General features: G+C 43.9%; 1 protein-coding gene and 2 long non-coding RNA genes across 7 annotated transcripts; 2 read left to right on the top strand and 1 right to left on the bottom strand.

Moving 5' to 3' along the window:
* Positions 1-244: 244 nt before the first annotated feature.
* Positions 245-1,901, bottom strand: LOC123148677 (uncharacterized). The gene is made up of 2 exons (XR_006474048.1): positions 1,758-1,901; positions 245-465 (listed from the first exon to the last, which is right to left on the bottom strand). It is a non-coding gene; the product is annotated as an uncharacterized lncRNA (long non-coding RNA).
* A 9,608-nt stretch (positions 1,902-11,509) lies between these two features.
* Positions 11,510-16,552, top strand: LOC123149285 (uncharacterized). Of its 5 annotated transcripts, none has more exons than XR_006474586.1 (9): positions 11,510-11,942; positions 12,099-12,182; positions 13,317-13,366; positions 13,710-14,502; positions 14,574-14,652; positions 15,357-15,400; positions 15,500-15,569; positions 15,668-15,776; positions 16,250-16,552. XR_006474586.1 is itself a non-coding variant. In XM_044568920.1 (3 exons), the coding sequence occupies exons 1-3, from the start codon at positions 11,662-11,664 to the stop codon at positions 13,348-13,350; spliced, it is 399 nt and encodes a 132-aa protein (XP_044424855.1). In that variant the 5' UTR covers positions 11,511-11,661; the 3' UTR covers positions 13,351-13,630. The 5 variants fall into 5 exon arrangements, 2 of the variants coding, with proteins under 2 accessions (XP_044424855.1, XP_044424854.1); XR_006474585.1 differs by having other exon boundaries at positions 11,511-11,942; positions 13,639-14,502; positions 15,495-15,569; XR_006474584.1 differs by having other exon boundaries at positions 11,512-11,942; positions 15,495-15,569.
* Positions 16,553-17,823: 1,271 nt separating this feature from the next.
* LOC123154725 (uncharacterized) lies at positions 17,824-21,853 on the top strand. The gene is made up of 3 exons (XR_006477009.1): positions 17,824-18,103; positions 18,195-18,499; positions 21,802-21,853. It is a non-coding gene; the product is annotated as an uncharacterized lncRNA (long non-coding RNA).
* Positions 21,854-27,536: the final 5,683 nt, after the last annotated feature.

Raw genomic sequence — 27,536 nt, forward strand, 5'->3', positions numbered from 1 at the left:
GGCTGCAGGGATTAGTTCATCTATGGGAGCAAATCCTTGTCAGCTTTGAACCATTCAGTTAATCTTTGCTAGAGAAGGATTTAATCTCCACGTATATAATCTCACATATGATATATATATATATATGTGTGTGTGTGTGTGTGTGTGTGTGTGTGTGTGTGTGTGTGTGTGTGTGTGTGTGTGTGTGTGTGTACTCAATCTATGTACTGAAGCACAATCAACTAAAAAATTCCAAATTCAGAACTATCAAATACAGTTGTTCGTCATTCAGAAAAATAATATCCAAATCAAACACCACGGCATGAACTTCTTATTAGTCAAATTTCAGAAAAAAAAAACTGCAGCCATTATTGTTGTACAACTTATATTATTCACCTTGGTCGAGCTTCTGCCGTGCTGAACAAACGGCTCTCTCATCTCGCCATGTTGCGTACGTCATGGATGGGTCAATTATTCTGAAACCCTCTGGCCAGGAAATAGGAGAATTAGGAAAGACGACCATGTGCATGCAAGCGGCAGCAATGCCAAATCACCCTGTTATTTAGGTTTCAGAACAGAAAAGCAAGACCAAAAGTTTAGGTTTACAAAATATACAACTTAACATTTCTCCCAAACATTTTAGTTCTGACTGTAGTACAACCAGTATGTTTGATGCCTATAGGGAAGCTAGTATCTACAAAGCACATAATGCATAAGTAACAACAGAAGACCGCATATTGGCAAATGATTTTTACTGTTCTTTTGAGAGAAAATTAAAGGACTGGATTGACTTCTTGCTACATTCTATTTATTCTTAATGTACAATATGCAGACTCACATTTCGCCGTGACCAAAGGAGAACACAAAATAGACTTCGGATATCCCCATCTACGAATGAGTTTTGTTAACAAAATGGAGTGACTGATAACTGATTAACTAGTACACATGCAGCATTACTTATCAGGAAACCCGTAACCCCAAGCTCTAGTTATCCCATCTCAGGACAATGCTATTATGATATACATTCAGCTTAATTCTGTTTGAAGAAAAAAAATGGAGTGACCAAATAAGAAAGGTGTTCAACACACAACATTTCTGTCCAGAATATTCATCTTGAGATTAAGTACACATATTTCTGTTCAGAACATCGATGTTGTATGATTAATTGTTTCTGGGCCTATAAGTTTCATCTCTTCTATCACTAATTTGCACAGAAATTGTTCGGGTCACTACCATTTCGCCATTAGTCAGCCAAAATGCCAAATGTAAGTTGTGATCACTCCATCATATCAAAGTACCAAACTCAGTCATTTTCCCTACTTCTATCATCCACCAACAGACCTGACTAATTTACAGCAATATGGCATGTATGTGAAGACCATCTCAGAATATATGCTTAATTTGATGCTATTGCCCTGCTAATATTTTAACAAGTGTTGATGCCAAAACATTGCAACCCTGTAGTTCAAGCTCAGAATAAAAACATTTGATAAATTAATCCACACAATTATTTACAACTACTAAGACAGGGATCTGACAGCTAGTTCCCCCCTTGTTCGTCATACCTTTGTTGATTTCAGAGAGGAGAGATCGGATCCTAGAATAGGGATCTGACCGCCATGTGAGCTCATTTATATTCACAATTAAGGCCAATAATTCAATCTTCCCACCGGACCATGAACCCTAGAAATTATCAAGGCCAAGACCAAGAACCCTAGAAATTAAGAGGATGACTTTAGGGGGGGGGGTGCTGAAGAAGAGGAGGAGCGGGGCCTTACCAGTCCAAAGACGGGGTCGACGGGCCGTCGCAGTCGCCACCCATGGTCACCGGCTCACCGCCGAGATCACGCCGCTGTGACGCCGGAGCTGGAGCGCCGCCGCCGTCGGGAAGCAGTTGGGAGATGAAATAGGGGTGCGGCTCTCGTTTGATGGCACAGAATGTAGGAAGCAAATTCAACAGAGACGAATTAAGGTCCTTTTTGCACAGAAGCATGCATTTGTCTATACACATCCTCCAGCAGAATCTGTGCCATCCATCCTGAATCCAATGGCCCAGCTTCGATTTTTCTATTCTTGTACCGGAGTGCCATTTTCTATACTAGTCGCTCCCGGGCCCGACACTAGGATGAGCTTTTTTATGGTACCCTATACCGTTAAAGATGGGAGGTAGCAGTATTCAATCATCCACCGTTGATTCCGGGAGGGTAGTTCTAGTCATTTTCCCGTTTTCCAAGATAAAGCTGGCCCATCAGCAATCGGCCGTTCTGTTCGTCCTGGTTTAGCCATCGGCTGTTGCTCTACCTGGCGCCAATGCCATCGCCGCCGCCGCCAACTCGTCGTAGCCGACTAGCCGGCTCCGCCGACGTCGAACTCATCACTGCGTCCCTATTTCCCAGCGTGCTCCTGCCACCACCCTTTGATTTTGAGAATAGACGGCTCATATTCATTGCTGGGTACCGTAGAAGTGCTCTATATGGAAACACCGGCATGGTTTGGTCCAGCCAACATTTCCTGCTGCGTGGTGACAGTCATCTGCAGCCAGCGGCTCAAGACTCACTCAGAACCCCCACTTATCCTCTGTTTCTGTCCCCATATTTCTCCAACATTATAGCGCCTTTGAGTTTACCACTGTGTCTTGGGCATCCCGGTCTATGGACACCTGGCCATCGATTACAAAAAAGTCGTCGTGCTAATGTAGCATGCAGATGGAAGTGAACTGATCAGTGCTTGGCCAATGCACTGCCTTGTCTTGAAGAATTGGCATCTAAACAGTAGCTGTGCTCGAAAGGGGTAGAAGATTAGGCTGAGATCAGGCAACCTCTGATGAATCTGTCTTCCACAGCATAATCTGGGCTTAGATCAATCTCAAAATCGCTGCACTGCAGTAATAATAAATAATTAAAAACACTAGATAAGGGTACGAGACATTCAAACTATACAGAAAAAAGCAAGAAAAGGACAACAGAGAAAGCTAGAAACTACTAGTAAGTATACTAGCAAATGGTTTTGGACCACTAGCCAATGTGGTCTGCTGATGCCCACCCATCTGATTTCTGAGAGTTGCTACCATCTAATCCGAGGTTTCATGTGACTGGAGCATTATTTATTTGAGTCTGCAAAACAGAGTAACGAACATAGGCCGCTACTTGTTGCCTCATCGTAAGACAGATGGCTACAGAAGAACAGGTAATAATTCTCTAAATTAGCGCCATCCATTCCAGAATATAAGGTGCATCAGTTTTTATGAAAGTCAAACATATGTATGTTTGACCAAGATTATAGAATAAAATTCAACATCTACGATACCTAATAGATAAAATATGAAAACACTTTCATGATGGATCGAATGGTACAAATTTGGTATTGTAGATAGTGATATTCTTTTTCTAGAAACTTGGTCATACCAGTATATGTTTGAGATCTGAAAAAACTAATACACCTTATACTGAAGAATTGACTCAACGGAAGAGTTGTAAGAACTTCACATAAATACTAATAGCCATTATTTACAAAGAAATTGATGTCCTTTCGGCCCCCGCGTCGCCTAGCTTGGCGACTCGGGCGGCGACCCGATCCCTGCCGCCTCCCACTCCCCCCACCTGCTCCTCCCTCGCCGCCGCCGGTGGCCACCGCCGGGCAAAGCCCGTGCGGGGGCGGCGGCGGCGGGGCCTTCTCCTGTCGTGCGGCGTCCAGTCCTGGGGGATCGGCGGCGTGTGGCGCTTGGCGCTGTGGTGCCTGGTGGTGGACTGCGCGGCTGCCTCGCCTATCTCCGGTGATGCTCTGGCGGCGGGGGTGATGCTCGGCTTGCGGGTGCGGAGGGGGCTGTTGCAGGGCGCTGCGTGGGGCGGCTGGATCGAGCCGGTCGCGGCCAGATCTGGCTTCCCTGGTTTCTGCTGCGGGGGTCAGCGGCACGGGTGCTCGGACGCCGGCGTGGCGGCCCCGGACCTCTTCGATCTTTGGGCGGCACGGCCGCGGGCGGGCGGTGGCTCTCGTCGGCTGCGTGGGCGGCGGCGGCGGAGCTGCTGTGGTTTGGCGTCTCTGCTGCGGCGGGAGGTGGTGTGGCTCGGCGAGATTCGAGCGTGGCTACTCCTTCCTCTAGTGGGGTCGGCTAGTCGGTGGAGACGGCAGTGTGCGCCCAGGACCCGGCAGCACGACTGCTGCTGGCCAGGGGGTCGCGCGGGACTGCCTCAGCTGGGACGGGCGCGGGCGCTGGCGGGAGATTCCCTTCGGTGCTCTGGGTGCAGGTTTGGTGGCGGTTGGTGGCAGGCTGGTTCGGGCTCGCGGTGGTGGAGCATCTCCGGGAGAAATCCTTCTCCGACCTCTGCCGGATCCAGCGACGGCGACGCCCGCGGGAACCGCACTCTTTCTTGGAAGCGTCGTTTTGGTGTGGTGCTTCTCCCCGCGGCCTTGGCTCCGGAGGGAATCTTCAGATCCGCGGGATCGGGCTATGAAGGCGTCTCCACGTCTTCTTCCTCCTTGGGGGCATCATCTCGGAGCCGGCTACAACCGGAGACCGGTGGAAGGCGGCATCTTCGCCGCGGTGGATGGCGGCATCTTCGCTGCGTGGTTGCTGAGGCGGCCGTTTCGGGGGCGCTGATTTCTGTTTAGCAACGATGGTGCCGTCGAGAGGAGCTTGGGTCGCGGCTCGGGCTTTGGTAGTCGGATCTTCCCGGCGTGTCCGGGGTGCTCTTTCGTGGGTTGTCCGGTTGCTTTGAAGTCAGAGCTGCAGTGGAGCGGATCGATGTGGTGACGATGACATGCGCTCGGTGGTCATTTGCGGCGGGCACGGTCGGCGCAAGTCCTGCATATTTCCCGGGCAATGATCGTCGTCAAAGTCAGAGCTGTCAGTTGTTCGTGCGTGTGGCCATCTGTTGGCATGTGCCGTCGTGGAGTGTGTTCCATGTCGGTGGCCAGGTTGGCCGGTGGTGCCCATGTGTTTATGGGTTGGGTTGTTTCGGTTTTAGCCCGGTTTTCCGTCAATTAACCGGACAATTATCACTTCTTCTTAATCAATGAAAATGGCAAGTCTTTTGCCTCGTTTCAAAAAAAATTATTTACAAAGAATTAGTGCAAAGCTACCAAAATTCCGTCCAAGGAGTAAGGTTATAACCGTAGGTAATTACTAGTAAGGGGGAGGAGAACAGTTCAATGGCTATATGCTTCACATTATTCAGCGGAATACACATTGACAATAGAAGTTATCTGAGGAAACAATATATAACCAATTGATGCAACAAAGGTAGTCTAGCCTTAATTAATTAAGGCAGGAAGCCAGGGGTATGAAAGGAAATAGGTAAGACCAACAAAAGGTCTATAAAGTAACAGCCTAAACATCAATACAATGGCATTAACTCTAGCTAAAAATGCATGTGCTAAGTGCTAAACTTAACAAGCACCGGGCTAAAAAAATTCCATACTATTCCTGACATGCTTATCTACTGGAAAAAAAATAAGTCTATCATTATTCTGCTAACTATGTCCCTGGAATTATTAATTTTACTCTACAACTGAGTGATCGGCTTACTGCAAATTACAACATCTGTGGATACTGGTAGGCAAGGCAACTACTCTGGTTAGCCCAAGAAAACAGAACTAGGGCCTCTGATTTTCCACAGAATCTTAAAAACCTGCTAGAAAAAGCAATCAGGTTCGGAGAGAGACGAAGATCCCACACATGAAGGCTAATGTTTTCAGTTTCGTTGCTTGGTGATGAGTAAGAAGCTTCAAATCAGGGATACACTTTTATCACGCACCAACTAAATTGAAAGTTTTAAAGAGGACAGGGAAAACGAAAATAGATACTCCGGTCGTAGTTCTAACTTGGAGCCATTAGAAGAAAAAGGAGCAACAAATGGTTCCAAGTCCCAACGATTATGATCATTTTGTACTACAAAATCTAAACCAGCTAGGTTAAGAATTATCAACATTGACATTTCTCGGCCTTTTGAGATATATAGCATGATCACAATACATGCTTCACACATATGCAAACTACTATGATAGAACACATTAAGGTATCTCATGCAGCTGTACTTGTTGGCGTTTTCCAACTGAACTGAAAGCTGGAGTTGGCATTTTCCAACCCAAAACAATAATATTTGTATTTTAATCTGTGTGAAGATTACTCTTGAGAACGCAACGGAGCACCTCATTGCTGACCGCCCACCATTTAATCAGCAGAACATTCATCAATTTGGAGTTGCCATCCGTATTCCTCCATCAAGTGGTAGGGGGGGGGGGGGGGGGCAACAATGGCACATGTGAGAAAAAGGCCATAGACTTCTGGTAGTTAGGCTCAATGTGATACACAATTGCGCTTTCATGATGATCCAGATCGTATGCAACCAGTTCATTCTTCCGATGAGCCATAAAGAAGATTATATTGGCATGTGGGTGTACTGCAATAACTTCGAGGTCAAAGCCAAGGCGAAAAATCTTCTTTGGAGCTACATTTGAAAGCTTGTGCAGCAATTTCCAACGCGTGCACTTGTCATCCAGGTGAGTCACATCCCACTGATAAATCTCAACACCAAGAACGTAAACTAATATAGTCGAAAATGCATTAGAACCGTGCCCTTCAATGCCGCCGGAGTCGATATAAACTAGCTGTCCGGCAGACTTTCCGATGAATCCGGAGGAAAATGGATCAACACTAATTGGTAGCTGGATGATTCTCCACTCTCCAGTTTAGCCCTTGTGCGTCAACTATTGCCAACCCAAACTGACGTATGAGCAAGTGCAGACACCCCTTACGGAAAACTCTCGGTTCACGCCAGCACAGCCTAACTTGGATGTCCCACTGGGGGTCCATTGCAACCCAAGCACCAGTTTTTGAAGAGTAAATGTTGACTCCTGTCATAGTCCAGTCTGGCCAATCCAGTACAAACTCGAACACATGAAACTCTTGAGTGGAAACACCACTGTTGAAACCCAGGTAAGCACGGCAGATGTTGCCGGCGGAGCCAGAGTCAGGCAGCACAGTGTACTCACTCGTAGCTGGATTGGAGACCATGTAGCGAACTGTTCCAGCAGGGGTGGCCGCCCGAATGCGGGCAAGAAACAATCCATTGCAGGAACCCTCAAGAGAGAAGAAATTGCCCATCTTGTCAGGCGGTTGTGGTAGAAGCGGGTAGGTCTTGGGAACGCTCGACCAGGGGAAGGCGGACAGGTCGGCGTACTTGACGGGCGTGGCCTCGCCGGTGATGTGGTAGAAGAAGCCGGCCAGGGTCTGCACAACTTTCTTCCGGTGGGCGGGGTCAGCGATGAGGTCGCGCCAGGCCGGGCAGACGCACTTGTGGATGCAGAGTGATTTGTAGGGCACACGAGAGAGGATCTCTGCGATTAGGTCGTGGGTGAGCCTGGAGATCGGCCCCTCCACTGGCTTCTCCATGGCTTGGAGGCGGCGGCGGCGGCTGGAATAGGTAGGGTACGATGAGGCTAGTCATAGTGGGAGTAACTTAGATAGCGCATTTTAAGAAATTTTTACTTATGTGGCGCTTTTCGAGAAAGAATGAGTCTACAAGTTAATAAATGAAGTCATCTATGATATTATTACTATGTTATTTTGCACTATAAAGATAGTAACTTAGACTAGTGTCATATGCATAACACTAGTATAAATGACTCCCCACAATGACCAGCCTGAGAGATGGATGGCGGCGGCGGAGTGGTAGGAGTAGAATAGTACAGGATGGGAAAGGCCCACCGTGAAAGCCTCTCACATTTATTTATTTTTGAGATTTGTGATTGCCTGTCGTTTCCACGAATTAACCCGCTTTAAAAGCGCTCACTTCAAACACACCTCTTCGCCTCCTCTATTGGAGACCTAGTTGTGCCGACGGCCCTTGATGACATCTGCCACCTTGGCGACGTCGCCGGTGATCACCGGCGGTATGGATCCGCCTCCTCCGTGCATCTCGTCCACCCGCACGGGATCTTCCCTCCTGATTATGGCAAGTTCCGAAATCCCCTCCGCCTCTCCTCTCTCCGCCTCTGTTCTTGCTGAGGAGCTCCTGCAGACTACCATTAGGAAGCATATTTGTCTAGAACTAAGAATTAGGATAGCAATAGTATATGCCCACATCTCCTTATCGATCATGCTACTAACTTGCTGAATATATAGATTTTCCTTCCAAGAAAAATATATTCATGTTCAATAAGAATTTTTGTCACTGGGCAGATCTTCTGGTGCAGACTATGCTCCTGCTGACTCGTTCAGACAACAAGCTACAACTAGAGTTGAATAGTGGCACAGTTACACAACAATCCGACAAAGCTAAACTCAGTTCCTGAGACAAAATGTCAAGGTTCTCTTCTTTGTAGGTATAGACAGGTATGCCTACTGTTAGAAAGAAATACCTCACTTGTTCATAGATTACATTCAAATTTGTGGAGGATAATTCAGATTTGTCTGGTGCTGTTGTTATTGATATTGTAGGTTTTGTTGTTGGTAGCATAGGCACAGCGGCATACCCCGTCCCGGTTCACATCCCACTAAATCACTACATGTCAATTAATCAACGTTATCGGCTCATTCCCTCTAAAAGCCCTTCCTCGAACTGAAACCTTCACGTCATTGAAGACCACATCATTGCGGTGCCACTGGATGCACCAGAACACAGTGGTGATGGCTCTCCACATGTCTCTTGTATCCCTCCATCAAATAGCTGCTAATCGTGGTCAGGCACACACTTCTGCTGGCATTCGTGGAGGACGGAATGGCAGACCTCCCATGTGACCACAAATCCAAGCAGTAAACGCGACAGCGTCTCCGACAACTGGTCGCGGATCGGGCAGCGGACCGTATGCGGCAGCCCACGGTGCTGAAGCCTATCTGTTGTCCAGCATCTATTACAGGCAGCTAGCCACGCAAAGAATACACAGCTCTTAGGAGGACAGGATCTCTAAACCTGACTCGCGGTCGGCACTGCGGCACGAAGAATGCCACGGGTGGCCACTATTCAGTGCGGTCACCAACAGGTCTTTCTGAAATCTGAAGTTGTCACTATTGCCAAATATGAGGTGTCATATCAAGGAACCAACAAATATTTCTCTGAATCTGCGATGTAGCCAGAAGGAGATGCTGCAACTTTCCTCCTATCTGGAGGACTCGCCTTGCTTGAGTGTATTTGTGTCCCCAAATTTCTCCAACATTATACAGCCTTTGAACTTACCCACTGTTTCTTGGGCATCATGGTGTACAGGCTCCTGGTCAACGATCGCAAGGAAGTCGCGGTGCTAACGCAGCATGCTGACGGAAGTGAACTGATCGATGCTTGGCTGATGCATCCGCCTTATCTTCGAGAATTGGCATCCAAACAGTAACTGTGTTAAAATAGGGTACAAGATTAGGATGAGATCAGGCAACCTCTGCTGGATCTGTTTTTCACAGCATAATTTGGGCTGAGATCAGCCTGAAATCGCTGCAGTGCGATATAATAAATAATTAGAAAAACCAGATAAGGTATCAGGCATTCGAACTGCACAGAAAAAAAAAAGAGCAAGAAAAGGACAACAGAGAGGCTGAAGACTAGTATATGTAGACTAAGCAAACTAACCCCACGGTTTTGGACTGCTAACCATGTGGTCTGTAGATTCACACCCGTCTGATCTCTAGTTGCTAACATCGAATCCGAAGTATTCTGTGACTGGAGCACTGTTTATTTGATTCTGCAAAACAGAGCAACAACTAACAGACGCATCGTACGTAAGGCAGATGGCTACAGAAGAACGGGTAATGATTCTCTAAATTAGTGTGTGTATATATATAGTAATACTATTCATCACTCAGGATGCAGAATAAGTAATTCTTCACCCGAGATAATCTTACGATCGCTTCATAAATAAATTACGTTTGAAGTTACATTCATATTGATTCACTACGTAAAATTTAGTATAAGAAAACAAAAAAAAGGTTATAAGACAAAAACTATCGCATTTTATGTATGTTTTTCACTATGTTTTTACGTTTGTAATTTTACGTAACATAAAATATTTTTTACGGCGAGTATATATTTTGTTACGTTCTCTTTTTACGTATGAAATAAGACAAAATTTATGAAACCTAAAAATACGGTGCATTGACGTCAAAATAGAGAAGGGGTGAAGAATAACTATTTCGTACCCAGGGTGACGAATAACACGTAATTTATTTATAAAGAATTAGCATAGCCATTATTTATAAAGAATTAGCATAGAGATACCAAAATTTTGTCCAAGGAGTAAGGATATGACTGTATATAATTACTAGTAAGAGGGAGTAGAACAGTTCAATGGGTATGCAAGGTCTTAGCTTCACATTATTCAGCTGAACACACATTGACAATAGAAGTTATCTGCAGAAAACAGTATATAACCAATCAATGCAACAAAAGTAGTCCAGCCTTAATTAATAAAGCCAGGAAATAAGCAGTGAGTATGAAAGGACATAAGTTAGACCAACAAAAGGTCAATAAAGTGATAGCCTAAACATGAATACAATTATATTAACTCTAGGTAAAAATGCATGTGCTAAGTGCTGAACTTAACAAGCACCAGCTCAAAAAGTTCTATACAATCCCTAACATGCTTGTCTACTGAAAAAAAATAAGTCTATCAATATTCTGCTAAACATGTCACTGAAATGATTACTTTTTACTCCACAAATTATACTATATGTTTAATACTGGTAGAGGCAACGCAACAACTCTGATTAGACCAAAGAAGCAGGAATATGGCCTTTGATTTTGCAGAATCTTGAAACTTGCTAGAAAAAGCAATTAGGTTTAAAGAGACACGAAGATCCCACAGATGAGGGCTATGTTTCCAATTTCGTTGGTTGTAAAAAGCTTCAAATATGGGATAGTAGTGCTCAAACTGTTGAAACTGGAACATACTTAATTACAGAGTAAGGTATTAGTGCCTCTCATAGAGGAAACATATTGTTGGGAGAGGGGGGCCCACTCCGCTACTTGATCACAGGCCAACTAAAATTGGAAGTTCTAAAGAGGACTGGGAAAACGAAACTAGATACTCTGGTCATAGTTTCAACTTGGAGCCATTAGATGAAGAAAAAATGAGCAAGAAATTGTTCAAGGTCTATTAGAAGATTTTGATCGTTTTCCGATACAGAATATAAACCAACTAGGATTACGAATCATCAACACTGACATTTCTCGGCCTTTTCAGATAGCAAGATCACATTACATGGTGCACACATATGCACACTTCTACGTCAGGTCAACCTTAGCAATGCAAGCACCTACGTAGAATCAGAGAACCAAACGATGCAAATTGTATCAGAACATAATATTCTAATAGAGATAGCATGTACATGTCAAAATAGAACACACTAAAGTGTCTCATACAGCTCTACTTGTTGCACATCAAAAGGCATCGAAAATAATAAGGTGTGCATCAAGAGCTAACGCTCACGATAGCCACGTGGCGCCAGGGATCGTGTGGAAAAGCTCGTTCCGTATTGGCGTATTCGTGTTGTTCTTTTTTTGGTCCTGGTTGGCCCACCACATTACAGGAGAGCGAGAAGAGCGCCTTGCATTTGCTTCCCATTGCACGCAACTTCCCATCTCTCTCGTTCTTTCCACTGCAGCCGCCGCCGCCGCCGCTAGGGTTGCCGCCGCCAACACCTCCCCAAGCCGTATTCGCCTCGACGGGTCTCAACCTGCCACGCGGAGTGACTCTCGGATGCGGACGCTCGAGGGCGAGGGAAGCGCCGCCGCTTTTCATGGGCGCCGGTTGCTGGTGGCGGCGGGAGGGACGAGCAGGCGTGCGGCAACCTCAAGCTTCTCCCATGTGCCTGGACACGAGCGGCACAAGGGGTTGAGGAGCAGGGGGCGATGCCAAGGGCGTGGAGCAGGGGATTCACAAGCAGATGCATATCATCAGCAACCCCTGAGACCTCGTGCAACATCAAGATGCTGGTGTCCTGCCTCCATTTGTTCGCCACGGTCGCTGCCTCATGTCAGGTACACATCGCATCTCCCTTCCTTCTCTTCTGGTCTGCTGTGGTTGAGTTCTACAAGGAGATGAGTTATTACTACTGAATTTCAGATCTAAAGTTGTGTGCTACAAAAAAAATTGTATAGCTTACCGATTCTTAATCTAAGAAGAATGTTTATCAGGTATTGCGCGCAGGTATATGGCGAGGACACAAATTTGGGTGTCCAGCTCCTTGCCTGCATGTGCAAAGAATTCAGAACCTGCAGGTATTTTTTATTCTTGATCTCTCCATACCTTGTGTTTCATTTTCTGAATTGAAGGAATTCATGTTTAATTTCACATGATATTCAAACAAATAAATACATGGTGTGTTGAATTGCTGAAATATGGAGGAAATGCTACAGCTTGATGACTATTACAATATAGTTAATTCAGAACTTCAGTTCTGACGACATGGGTCTTGTGGACTATATTGGCTACCAGTACAATTGAGCATGATTTACACTGTTTGACAACAAAGTTTTGTAAAAACTGCAGTATTTTAGCATGTTCGTATATCAACGTATTTTGCAGTAGCAGTAATGCAGAGAATGAATCTACAATAGTCCACCTATTACCAGTACTCTTACTTCTTCTCTTCTTCCTGAATAGTTTGCTCTTTTCTCATCCACTACTCTGTTTGATTTAGCCCCTATAATCTCATCTTTCATTGTGCAGATTATTTTGTGTATGTGACTACAAGGTGTTGGAAATCCAATCAGACTGTAGGAAAAGATATATTTCTTCTTATGCTCTTCGTGTAATCAATAGTTCTTTTTTCTTCTGCTGGGTAGTTGGGGGTTTGTTTTGGGATGTTTCACCAAACTTAGGGAAGACCTTGTCAAGCTTATTTGGGGGGGCACCAGGGTGAATTAATCCTGATCCTAGCATAAGTACAGTCAGGAATTACATCTTTTGTGGCCAGCAGGAACAGTGTGGTGTCCTATTTTTTGCACTCTGGCGTTTTCTGTACTATTGGCAGAACATATACTATATTTGCTAGCTCTTGTTGTTACCTCATTTTATCCTATGCTTCTCTCAAATCAGCTATGAATTACAAACGATAATAAATCTCATGATGATGATGGTGGAGACTGTTGGTACTTTAGGTGATATATGCCTCATCAAAACTGAACATTTATCAATTTTGATGCATGGCTGTACGGGCTAACATTTTTTGTTTAAGGAAGCAACTATATAGTGTGTGCTGCAAGAATGTACATGCAATATATCTTGTGCATTGCAGACATAGGAACGCTTGATTGTCATGAGTGTGTCTCAATTGGTTCTTTATAATACAGTACTAGAGTTCATTTAGAGTATTAGTGGATGATAATTTCCTTCCCTCATATTTAAAACAGTGCAGCAGATGAAGCCAACGCGGACGATGATTAACTTCTCTGACCTTATGGTAGGTTGAATCTGAATCACATTGATGGGTGAACTTCCTTGTAGTCCCTTTTCCTGAAACTATAAGACAATGGCTTAGCCTGATGTTTTGGTAGTTGTGTAAGCTGAAACATGATGCTAAGCCGAACAATTTATTGTCGTTTTTTTCGCATGAGATCACATTTTGGTAGTTGCCAAGCCTAAACCATGATGCTTTCTTGCTGCTGTTGTAGCCTCTAATGAAATTGTGAGATAATGTAGTTAAGCTAAATTTCTTCTGTTTCAATAAGATAGATGTTGGTAGTTGCGTAAGTTGGCAGTGGTGGCTTTGATATATGATCTGCCTCGACTCGGGTCTCCTCCAGTCAGCGCCTATCCGGCGACGGCGACAGCGAGAGGAGATGAAGTGGAGGCAACTCGAGGGCCTCCTAGGGGGCCTGGTCCAGTTCTCCCCCGCCGCCTCCTTTGCTCGATTTGGCGTCCAAAAAAGGTGGGTAATGCGACGAGTAATTTATATGAACTTTGTTATGCTCTCGATTGATTCTGCTGCCTTTTGCTGCTTTGGGTGCCTGTTGTGGCGTGAGTGGGATTCGGTTCCACGCCAAATCAAGCAGTCTACTCTGGCTGAGTAGACTAGCAGGTCCATCCATCCATGTACGCCTTTCTTTGTACGCCTGAATTTTTTCAAGGGATCGGTGGCAGCGAGATCCGCAAGGAGAACGAGGTGGCGCCGCAAGATGGCAAGAACGGTGCGGCAGCGGGGTGGGCAAGAAGATGAGGGTATTTAGGAGAGGGTGGAGGCAACGACAGTTTGCAGCAAATAAATTAATGTCCATCATTGGTTGCAGGTGTCAGGATAACTAGCTACAGGTCATGTTCCAGAATCCCCCTTCCAACCTTCTCTCCCCATAGATTGAATATACTCCCTCGGTTAATTCTTTTTATCTGCTAATTTTTTCACAATTTCTTATTCCCTTCGTTAATTTGTAGGAGGAAAATTGTGCTGACGATCTTTTCTATACTCTCTGGATTTATGGTTTATTCATGGAAAGGGTGTAAAATAATGGGCAATGGTAATTATTTTGTTCCTGTGAAGCTCCAGGTTTGGCTGATTGCTCGGATGATGAGTATCATAACCCACACAAGAAATATAGAAAAGTAAGCTGGACTAGATGTACATATTCTTCAAGTGACTAGCAATATGTAATAACCTTGCTACACAATTTCAGGGTAAAGCGAAGACAGTCCATTTGGTTTGTCATTTTGAAGGCACAGATAGAAACAAGAACACCATATATGTTCTATAAGGTCTGCTCTAAATTTTGCGAGTCTCCGAAGACATGTGTTCTCTTCCAATAGTTTGTCTTTAAAAGTAATTCATGTGTCCACACAATTTATTTTCGATGATGTGCATGACACTTTCAGCAGAAAAAGAAAACAAAATCTGGGCACAAATTGTCTCCTCCCTCCTGTGTACAGAGATAAATGAATTCATAAGTCCCACAAAACTGCCGTGTGCAATTTGGCATCAATTTCTTTGCCACGATTTTTAAGAGAAAATGTATGTGTTGATTACTATTGAGCCTCTGGTTAATTGTTGAACCTGGAAATGTATGTGCATTACTTGACATTGTACATTTTATGTTTCATGGTATTCCAGAGCCCCATCTAGCTTAGCTTGTCGGCAGTATTGGACAAAATAAATAGATATTTTGACTTTGATAAATCAGGAGAGGTCCATCTCAAGAGTGTTGTGGTTATGTTTAATGTACTCTTGTGCGCGAGATTTTTACTGTGTCCCTAGCTTTGTACATTATTCCTATGAGTTGTTCATGTTGTTTAATAAAACTTATAATGATGCACTGTAGTTCAGTTTAGTTTGTTAGTCTCTTCGATATGTCGTGCAACAACCATTCAACAAGGCTTTGTCTTTCAAGCTGTGTTATTAGAGGCAATGCTTCATGATATTCGTTGATACTTTAAGTGCTAATATCTTTGCATTTTATTTGTAGGAGGAGCTTTGAAAGTTTGTCAGGGCGGAGAAGATGGTTCTCAAGTATGCTACTATCATTGATGTTGTGTGGGAACACTAAAGATTTGTGAAACTGCTTGCCACTGTCTTACTTGTACCTGCAATTGTGTTTATACAGGACAGAGCTCTGCCGTTTCAGTGGTGCCAAGATATACCCGGGGAATGCATCAGATTCGTCCATTTAGACTCTCGAGTAAGCTTGTGTGCCCATATCGTTAGTGCACATGGAATTAAATAAGTAGAAGTTTGCTAAAATTATGCTGCGCATTCTTTGCCTATATCCAAAATCAGGTCTTCCTTTTTTCCAACTCAAAGTGCAAGCGCTATTTCCACAACCATCTCAAGCCCGGTAAGCTTATATGGAATGCCATGTACAGGAAGCAGCACAAGAACGTACATGGTAACAAGCCAATTCCCTTAAATGATATACTCCATATACTTCAACATATGTTTCATAATCTTAATAGTATCTCCTATTAGGTGATCTGATTAGGAAGTGTAAGTACAATGATCTGGTAGGTAATTGGGCTGCTTAAATATTTCCTCCAATTAATAGTTTAATTTACCAATAGGTACTGGCAGTCAAAGAAACTGACATCTAATCAGTCTCAGGGATTGAATGATTTAGTTACCACAGTGTCAGTTAGTCTGCTCTTTGTTCACAAGATGAATGATCTATATTACTTAATCATGTGCAATTTTCATTCCTTTTGCTCTGTTGCAAGTGGATGTATAGTTTGCCAGTTTTCATCTCTATTTAGATGTGTTTTAACCAAAACTCCCGAGTACTCGCTTGCTTTGTCTTTTTAAGCAACTACAAATTGTATGGGCATATGAAGTTGTGGCTTATAATTCTTCGTGGTGAGGTTGCAGTATATTCGTGTTGAGGCTGCAAAGAAGAGGCACCGCGCCATCAAGAGTCCTTATGGTCTCGCTGTTCATCGCCTTTGGATGCGCCATTGATGACCATAACCATCGTCCATGCATAGAATCCATGTGTCGTGTTTCCTGTTTCTCTAAGACCTTGTAGTTCTGCCGAATGATGTGAGGAAATATGCCTCTGCTTTATCATCTATATCATCGTTCATGTAACCTCTAAGAATCTGGTCTTTGAATGTGTTGCATTCGCACAACTGCCTTATTGTTTCACTTTTGCACAACTGTCTTATTATTTCAGTTAGAACTTGCACGTATCAGTACTTCTTCTCCTTGTGCCCCAAGTTTGATGGAATAACAACAAGTACTACACACAGGAAAGTGCAAGGGGCGTGTCTAACCTGGCACCACCCAACTTTCGCTCAGGCTGCGCGCCACGGGCGCGCCCCAACCACTAGTAGTCAACATACTACAACCCATACCAACATGTCCACAAGGGAAACATCCAGCCAGAGACAGTGCTAGATATGAAAACGAGTACAGATCAAACTGAAAACTGAAGTTGGCATTTTCCATAACAATAATATCTCTACTTGAATCTTGTGACCAAGGTGTTTGAGTCGCGACTTGGCGAGTCGCCGCGAGCCGTGCGGCTCGGCGATTAGTCGACGAAAGTTGCTGTGTAGTCGCGAGTCGCCCTGATTTTTGGAAAACGACTTGGCGATTAGTCGGCGACTATACAACGACTCAAAAACCATGCTTGTGACTCTTTGACAATGCAATGGAGCACCTCACCGATGACTGCCCAACTTTTAATCAGCAGAATATTCATCAAATTCGTATGTAACTTTTCGAGTAGATGATTTTTTATATAAAAAACTTTTTAATACGAGTTCGTATGCAAAAGTTATGCCCATTTTACAAATTCCAGAGAGATTTTGTAAATAAAGTCGAAATTCATATTTGTAAATTTTCCCAACAAGTAGACCACATATCACATGGGAAACTTATTTTTTTTTTGACATTTCCATCATTTTCTTTTGTTTTTTCTAAAACTGAAAAGGCGGTCCAAGAGGGGGGGGGGGGGGGGGGGAGTTTGAAAATGGGACCTTTAGTACCGGTTCGTGCCATGAACCGGTACTAATGCCTCAAAACCCATTAGTACCGGTTGGTGGCACCAACCGGTACTAAAGGTCTAACCTTTAGTCCCGGTTGGTGCCACCAACCGGGACTAATGGGCATCGCACCCTTTAGTCCCGGTTCGTGGCACGAACCGGGACTAAAGGGCCCAGGTGAACCAGGATAAATGCTCACATTAGTCCCGGTTCTTGACTAAACCGGGACTAATGGGCTGACCCAGCCTGGACCAAAGCCCTGTTTTCTACTAGTGCTGGAACGTTCTAATATGTGAGTGCTCATGGCTGGATAAATAAGCAAATGTGTTTGCAAATAAAATTGCCTAAATGGGTCAGCCCCTTCCAAACAGCCCAACACCCCCCGCCCCCCCTCCCCCAGTAGACCCCTTCTATAAAATGCATGTGCCTCCCTTCGAAAACAGCGAACCCTAAGCAGACAAACCTCCATGTCCTCTATGCGCCGCCGCCACTTCTCCATCTCCTCCTCGCACTCCGAGCCCGCCCCAAGCAGCTCCTCCCACCGAATCTTCAGTCGCCACCCTCCAGCGTCTGGATCTAGATAGTTGGATCCAGATCTGATGGCGTGTTGTGTCCCCGCACAAGAGAAGCGCTCCTGCTCTAACTCTACCTACCGCGAACCCCGAGCGCCCAATCTCTGCATGCACATCCACCCGTGTGCCCTGTCGTCCGACCATCGGTGAATCACCACCGATAAGTAGCATCCCTACACCTATGTACTTCTTTGTTTTTTCCTCTCGCTTCCCTCGGCTCTCTCTCTCTCATCACGCCTCTTTTTCGTGCTACAGGGAACCTCCATGGCTGCCGAGCTTTCACCCCCGAGCCTCTGTGACGCACTGCAGGAGACGCCGATGTGCCGCCACCCAACCTGCCACCGCCAGATCTCCTCACTCAGCCACCAGATCTGAGCCCCGTCGTCGTCCCCGTGTCACCTCCAAGTTACCGCTGTCATGCTCGAATTTCTCATGTGGCACGCGTCCCTCCTCGCTGCAGCCGCGCGTTGAACCAACCACGCCGGTTGTCGCTTCGCTAGCCCAGCTTGTCAGGCTGCCTCTATCAGCCTCCTCCACCAATTTGGTTCATGGTCCACGAGGTGAGGAGCACCCAACCAACCCCTATCCCTACTTCTTGTTATGCCGATGAAATGGAATCAATAGTCAATACTACAACCAGATCGACCAATTTCCCATAGTATTGTCGTCTTCGCTCCGTTGTGAACATTCACTGCGAACGACAAGGTTCTGCCCCGGACTTTAATTGGGATGCCACCTCGTGTACCCACACTACTAGAGAAAACCTTATAGACAGGAGCTTACTAGTAGCGCTTTTTCAAAGGCAACGCTGCTACTAATTATTAGTAGCGCTTGGCAGTAGAAAGCGCTGCTACTATGCGCTTAACGGTAGCGCTATAGCTACAAAACACGCTACTACTATAATTGCCAAACCGTTGCCAGCAGGCCAGGCATATTAGTAGCGTTGGTGTGCAAAAAGCGCTACTGCTATTGTATGTAGCAATAGTGCTTTCCTCTCTCGTTGCTATGCATCACATGATCTTGCGTGTGCGTAGGAAATTTTTTAAAATTACTACGAAACCCAACACTTGCACGTCCTAGAGAGATTCTAGGGGAAGAGTTATGCGTGCGTGGGCACTGCTAGTGGCCGGGTAGTGCGCCTGTGTGGCTGCTACTTATACAGATGCAAAGCATGTTTACCTTTGTCAAGAAATAGACAGAAGAAAACGCTGGCTGTGTGAGGCAGCGGCACCAAACTTTTTGTGTTCTTGTGTTCTTGGGTGTGTTGTGTGAAACAACCAAGAGAGAAGAGGTGAGCTGAGAGAGTCGGCTCCAACATGCACCACGACACCAACATGACGGCTGTCCACATGTCTCTTGTGTCCCTCGGTCGCGTTGAGTCTGTTGTCTGCCATGCAAATCAGCTGCTCGTCGTAGTCAGATACCCACTCCAGATGCTGCCATTCGCGAAGGATGGAATGCCAAACCTCCCATGCGACGACACATCCAAGCAGCAAATGTGGCATCGTCTCCGGCAGCTGGTCGCTGAAAGCCCACGATGCTGATGCCTATTCCGCTGTCGTGAATAATCTGTGGCTGGTAGAAGCGTGGGATCTCCAAACCTGACCTGCGCCCTGTGCTGCGTTGTTCGCCACAAATGATGCCGCGGATGGCCGCTATCAGCAAGGTCACCAACAGGTGTTTCTGAACCAAATATGAGGTGTCGTATCAAGGAACCTTCAAATGTTTCTCTGTAAATGCGAATATGCAATATAACCACAAGGAGGGCCTGCAGCTTTCCTCCTGCCCCGGGAGCGACTAGTATAGAAAATGTCCCTTCGGTGCAAAAATAGAAAAATCAAAGCTGGGCCATTGGATTGAAGCTGGATGGCACAGATTTCCCTCGAGGGATCTCAGTCAACTTAAACGTAAATTTCAGAGAAACCCACTGGTAAAGTTAGATATGTCACACAACGTTTACAGTAACCACCTCATCTATTTCTTTCCATTCGTCACGTCCTTCAAGATTTCAATTCTACGCAACAGTAATGCCTAATCTCATAAAAGCCACACATATTTAAATACACTATTGGACATCACTAATTATGCACGAAACTTGGGCAAAGAGGTATTTTAATACTTATCACAAAATTTGAGTACACAACATCAACGACAACAAATCCTCATCACAAATATTTTAGTACATGACAAAATTAAGCCAGCCCCTTCGATCAGAACTAAACATCTGGAGATTTAAAAAAAAAAGAACTAAACTTCTGGAACACCCCTACCAGAACACAACACAACATACATACATAAATATCAATTGATACATAAGATGGGTCATTTTTGGTACAAGAACAGGTCATGTTGGTGGTCGTGTCGAAGCAGAGCTCGTAGAGCTTGTGATCCTTGACGCGGACGCCGAACACAAACACCGTGCCGCCGATGCCGATGAGCGGCAGGGGAACCTAGCCAGCCAAGTCGAGAGCAGACCAGGAATGCGCCTTGAGGTCGAATGCATACATGGTTCTATCCACTGGTGACCATTCAGTTATACAACAGAGAGCTGATACCTATCAAAAATTTCTTCCTCACATGGCCCTCAAATCATTCAAAGACAATCTTCCTCCCCCCCCTCTTTATTACATGTAATCAAGAAAATCTTATCAAGAAAGATATCACTTCCTACAGCTCTGTTCAGTTGCAGGTCTCTGCTGGGTTTGGGTGTTCAAGGAAGGCGCTGCTACTATGATCATAGCAGCAGCGGTGAACCTATAAAATGCGCTACTACTACTGATCATAGCAGTAGCGCTTCTTCCCCAACCAGCGCTACTGATAAGTTCAGTTCCCCTCCTAGCCCAAAGTTTAGTCCCACCTCGCTCCGCGAACAGAATTTTTACCACCTTAAATACCGTGCTTCTCAAACCATCACAACCACTTGGTCTTCATCGAACTCTATGTGTAGGATATGTGGCCGCAATAGGAATCTTCGCTGATTCTTATTGATAATTTAGATTCTACACAAAAAGATCGATGATGACCAATGCATTTTTTAATTTGATGCCTTAACGATCATAGCCTTAGTAGTAGCACTGGTTAAGAAAAAATGCTATTGCTATTGATCGTAGCAGTAGCGCTTGTTAGAAACAAGTGCTACCACTAAAGCCCTTATCCAAAACCGCCCCGCGCGCGCGTTCCCTCACTCCTCCCTCACTCACATCGTACGTCGCTCCGTCGCCGTCGCCGCCATCCCTCCTCCTCCGTCGTCGTCATCCTCCTCCACCCACAAGGTGCCTCCCTCCTCCTCCTCCCTCTCCCCCGGCGGCCCCCTCCTCCTCCTCCCTCTCTGGCGGCCCCATTCTCCTCCTCCCCTCCTCCTCTCTCCTCCTCCTCTCTCCTCCTCCACTTCCTCCTCCTCCATCCTCCTTCCTCCTCCTCCCACCTCCACCTCCCCCTTTCTGTAAATAGAATAGGAAGTTTTTAGAATTTTTTAAGTAAATGTAGGTTTTTAGTTTATTCTGTTTTTAGAAAATCTGAATAAGTAATTTGAATAGACTAAAATATGAAATTGAAAAAAATTAGTAAATGTAGGTCTTTTGAATAGAATAGGAAATTTTTAGAAATTTTGAATAAGTAATTTTGAATAGAATAAAATATGAAATTGAAAAAAACTAGGTAAATGTAGGTCTTTTGAATAGACCGGGAAATTTTTAGAAAATTTGAAAAGAATAGGAAATTATAAGTAAATTTGAATAAGAAAATTTGAAAAGAATAGGAAATTATAAGTAAATTTGAATAGAATAATTCGATGTAGCTTACGGAGTTTCACTAAGTCCTAAGATGATGATAATAATGTTTTGTTTATATTTTGTTTTTGCAGAGATCAAGGAGCCCCTGCATCATCCCCGCCGCCGTCACCGACCCCCTCCGACCTCAATCAAGGTGAGACCAGCCACCCCATGCTGTTAATTTAATTTAGGTATTTTAGGTGTTTAATCTTAGAATAACATAGTATGAACCCTAGTTATGATCGAAGCATGTTTAAAATGTAGGTTTTTACTTAGGTGTAGTTAATAGAATTTAGGTGTATATCTTAAATGCTTATTGAATGCTCATATGATGTAGATATAAACATGTATATCTTGTGTTGCTCAAATAGGATATGTGCTTGCCCAAGTGGCCGGCCATGGTTGCAGGTTACACCTCCTATAGTGGCCTATGTTTTGCCAGAGTGTTGATTAATTTCCGTTTCCGCAAATTTCAGGCGCTCGATATGTCCTTTTTAGCAAAGGTCATGCCGGATTTTTCCGTGAATTCTAGCATGACTTGTGCTAGAATATGTAGGAAATATTGAGTCGCCTGGATTTTCTCGAAAAATAATTAAACGACATTTCAGGGTGACTTTAAGTCTGTCGAGGCTCCATCACCGAAGGTTGAAAAATTAGTGAGGGAGTGTATCCACCATATATGTGAGAGGACGAAGAAGCCCGACTGTTGTCGTGGGGGTTGTTTCTCCTTCTTTTCCTTGTGCTAGACCTTTGGTATGCACTAGGGAAAGGAGGAGTAACGACCATCACCGACGGTCGCAAATGTCAGAGAGGAATCAGTGAGGGAGAGTCTCCACCATATAGACTCGACAGACCAATAGTCAACCCGTGATGAATAATAATGATCTAATTTAATTTTTATAGTACATATATTGAATTGTACAAGTTTAATCTTTGAATTATGAACGTAGGAAATGTCATCATCGGACGATGAAAGTCTCCCGGGGGAGTGCAGCTGGTGCCACGACGACTGAGGTCTGTGCGACACGCCTCACCTGGACGAAGATCGGCGCTTCAGCATTAAGCTCGAGGAGACCTTCGATGTTGAAATGGTATGCAATGACGACAAGTGTGTTTTTCATAATTAAGCATGACTTCAACTATTTCAACGTGTATTTTTCATCTTTTACAATTTGAGTAGCTTATCCCATGCCATGCAAGACGCTATGTCTTGGAGAAGATGGGTTTTGAAGACCGTGAAAATTTCGAAACAAAGAAAATTCACCTAAGGACCCATCATGATGTGGAGTTTGAAGTAAATCTGTATAATTCTGAGAGCGTACCCCATTTTGGTTGCAAAAATTAGGAAGCACTTTGCAAGATGTATGGTTTTTATGAGGGTATGCTTGTCACCATGGATCTTGGTGATCCTAACATCGATCAAGACAATATGGACATTTGGGTCCTTGTTGATACGCTTCCAATTCTACCGCTATGTGAGTTTCTCAAACATAGTTATTAACTAATTTATATTGTTCGTTTCAAAATAGTTGACAGCTTATTTCCATTGACAACTTATTTTCATTGTTCAAAAAATATGCGGAACATGGTAGACAGAACCTACTACACCGATGGCTCTGAGTTAACTTATCAGGAGAAAAATCATCTGGCTGCATTTTGTACTAATTTTGAGAAATACAATATCTATTATAAAACTCCTCCATATTATGGTCAATACGTGCCACTAGTGCATGTGTTGAACTACGATAACATCCATGGAGATGTCCTGGTAAGATTTTTTAGTATTACGACATCTGTGTATCTTTTGCATAAATTCTTTTAAAAACTTAACTACATTGCTAACTACGAAGTTATTACTATGTTTTTCAATAGAAAATCCCGAATGATTGTGTGCCTCATCTGATGTATCAGAATGGTCGCCTTGATGTTTTGAACATACAGCCAAGCACTACTAGGAAAACGGCTATAGATGAAATGGTCACTAATGGCGCACCACACATGTGGTGCGCCATTAGAATATAGCAATGGCGCACCACATACAGGTACACCATTAGAAGTTTTGAAAAAACAAAAAACAAAATTTGTTACTAATGGCGCACCGTGGGTGTGGTGCGCCATTACTAGTTGACATAGTAATGGCGCACCACACCCACGGTGCGCCATTAGAAGTTTTGAAAAAAAGTAAAAAAAAAGTAAAAAAAAATTGTTAGTAATGGCGCACCAATGGACAGTGCGCCATTACTAGTTAAAAAACTAGTAATGGCGCACTGTCCACTGGTGCGCCATTACTAAGTTTTTCTTAAAAAAAATAAAAAAAAATTCAATTTTTTAAATATTTTTTTTCAAAACTAGTAATGGCGCATTCTGGGTGTGGTGCGCCATTACTAGTTTAACTACTAATGGCGCACCACCCCACGGTGCGCCATTACTAGTTTGCCCGGCTTCCACGGAATGCACCCCCCCTTGGACCGCCTTTTCAGTTTTAAAAAAATAAAAAAAATGATAAAAATGTCAAAAAAATAAAAGAAAAATAAGTTTGCCATGTGATATGTGGTCTAGTTGTTGGGAATATTTACAAATATAAATTTTGACTTTATTTGCAAAATCTCTCCGGAAATTTGTAAAATGGGCATAACTTTTGCATACGAACTCGGATTAAAAAGTTTTATATATGAAAAATCATCTACTCGAAAAGTTACATCCGAATTTAACTAGGGAACCCCGTTAAACATTTACAAAATCCCCAAAAACCTAACACAAAAAAATTTACGGGGCTTTCAAGATCTAGAGGCAAAAAAATTCAAAAAAAAGGTTTTGAATTTTTTTTAATTTTTTTTCTTCAAAAAATGATACGTAATATGACCGGGAAGTTTGAAATATTTTTCAAAATTTCATCATAGTCATGAACATGAACAAAGTCCTAGACATCAACAAGGTATAATAGGATTGATATGCTAGATATATCAACAAGTGCGTGTGAAGTGAGCTGTTGCTGTGGTTGGATAGAACTCTGAAGTTAAGTGTGCTTGGGCTGGAGTAGTGTAAGGATGGGTGACCTTTTGGGAAGTTTGACCACGGAGTGTGATTTGACTTGAGATTAAGCATAATGACCTGAGATTAAGAAAAAAATTTGAAAACATTTTAAAAAAAATTCTGAATTTTTTTTTGAAAAAAATTGTTACTAATGGCGTACTTCTATGTGGTGCGCCATTAGTATACCAGATACTAATGGCGCACTGTGGGCCATACTAATGGCGCACCAGCGGTGCACCATTAGAATACCAGATTCTAATGGCGCACCACAGGTGCGCCATTAGAAAAAAAAATTCTAATGGCGTGATGCTAGTGGCGCACCAGTAGTGCGCCATTAGTAGCGAAAATAGGTGCGCCACTACCAGCCCTTTTTCTAGTAGTGAAGTCATCATACGAATCTCACCTGTCCATACTGGATTTCTGAAAGAAGTGGAGACATGAAAATCAACGAATGGAAAATATGTATGGACAGTCGTAAGGAGGTACTTGGAAGCAACATTGTGCGAAAGGCAAGAATTGAAGACAGGATAATCTCCATTCTCCATAATGGAGAGTCAGGGCCTATCTTGTTTTATGCTATTTTATCTAAGAGAAGGTAGTAGGTCCTAGTTAATAATACTCATTATCATGTGTTAAGAATAACTAAGTAGGATTGGTTAGATGACTATGATGATGATGTGGTATCGAGTAGAAGTTGTATGATCGATGATGATGATTATGACTTGTTATTATGATACCAATGATGAGTTATTTATTATTATGATCGATGATGCATGATGCTAAGTTGTTATATGAGCATGATTACTTATTATATATAACAGTGGGTGAAATGAACCTGGATTAGATTCAAGTGAAGCCAACACGTGGTGCACATCGAAAGTACTACTAATCCAAACTAGATCAAGTTTGGATTAGAGTAGTACTTTCAACACACACCACATGTTGCCTCCACTTAAATCTACTCCACGTTCATTTCACCCACTGTTATATATAATAAGTAATCATGGTCATAAAATCATATGATGAGAGTATTGTATATAAAACCACACAATGAAAATAAACTGTATTTTTTAAAATACAGGAAAATTTAGCAGCAGTGCTTTTTAGAACAAGTGCTACTGCTACATACAAGTAGCAGCAGCGCTTTTTGGAACAAGCGCTACTGCTACTTACAAGTAGTAGTAGCGCTCCCTTTCCAGCGCTACTGCTACTAGTTAGCTGTAGCACCCTAGTGGTAGCGCTGGACCCAGCTCTACTGCTATGCATATTTCAAGCGCTACTACTACGGTTTTCCCTAGTAGTGCCACTAGTTGGCTACCATTGGCGGCAATGGTAGGCTGCTCTAGGTCCCAATGATGATGGTGCCTCCTAGACTTGCGGTAGAGCTGACCGCTAGAGCGAGGGCCTCCCTATACATGGGTGACCTAGAGGCAGGTGTCATGGAGGGGCATCTCTTCTTGATCTTCTGCCAGGTCGCTCCTGGGGCTTCCCTCCGCGTCTGCCACAAAGTTACTTGCAGGTCGTGTGGCTATGGCTATGTCGATTTCCATCATAGGAGGACGGTCAGTGTCTTGGTCAATTTTACTTGCCCATTTGGGTTTGATATGCTATATTTAGTATGCATGATCATAGAGGTTTAATACTTTAGCTATACTTTGGTGTCTGGTAGATAAGATTTCATTGTCCTTTTGCTAGTGGACCTTGAAGTAGCCATAGCCATGCAACCTGCCAGCAACGTCGTGGTAGATACGGAGGGACGCCACTGGCATAACCTGGCAGAAGATGGAGAAAAGTTGCTCCTCTGTGACACCTACATCGACGTCACCCACGTACATGGAGGTCGTCGTGGCAGCCGCCAGATCTACTGTGGGTGCAAGATGCATCATCACCATCGGGGCCAGGAGCGGGCAGTTTGCCCTTGCCATCGACTGTCACCAACCCATTGGTACCCGAGGTGGCATCACATAGAGAGCCCCATGCACCACACTTGCCACTCATGGAAGATATTTTCTGACCGGGGCGACGACTATACGGCAGGTAATTGGTCAGTTCAGTTCTAGTATTGGCTATCAAGTCCTCTTCGATAGTCATTGAGTCCACCTCTCCACCAGTGGATACTCGCTCATATATGCCAGTGTTAATTAATGCTAGTTAATTGTTATGGTTATAGTGCCCCACGTGATCAATCAATGCCTCTCATCGTTGATCCCCTCTTCGACCACCTCATGGCCGGGGTGGCCGCAGTCATGGTTGAGGGCACACCATCCTGCCTCCCATTCTCCTCTGGATGGAGACCCTTCCTTCTCCATCATGCTCTTTGGGCAATTATCCCCTAAAGGCATGAAGGAGGCACTGAGGTAGCTCCACTGGCCGAAGGTGCCCACATTTTCTTCCATTATTTTTATTGGGTGTTGCTCGTGATAGGTTGATTCACTCATTGATTCCTTGCCACTAATTCTTGGTATGCAAAAGATCATGATGACATGAGAAAAATGTGCCTTATATTTCTTAGGTCATGCATGAAGTCTTGGTCATAGTCAATTATGATCCTTGACATGTCATCTCCTAAAAGATTTTCTGAAAGTGTAAATTTCCTTCCAAAAGATGACCAATGCTTTGTCTAGATTTGGGAGGTTTTGCTCGTAGTTCCTTGGACTTGAGACCAATGAATGATGGATTCATTCTAATTGCTAAGTTGATTTCATCTTAAAGAACTCCTTTTAAATTCGAGTTGCTTAATCGGTTTTACATGTATAACGGACTAAAATGGTAGGTAAATGGTGACCAAAGACCT

The sequence above is a fragment of the Triticum aestivum genome, chromosome 7A (genome assembly GCF_018294505.1).
Source record: "Triticum aestivum cultivar Chinese Spring chromosome 7A, IWGSC CS RefSeq v2.1, whole genome shotgun sequence".
NCBI lineage: Eukaryota > Viridiplantae > Streptophyta > Magnoliopsida > Poales > Poaceae > Triticum > Triticum aestivum.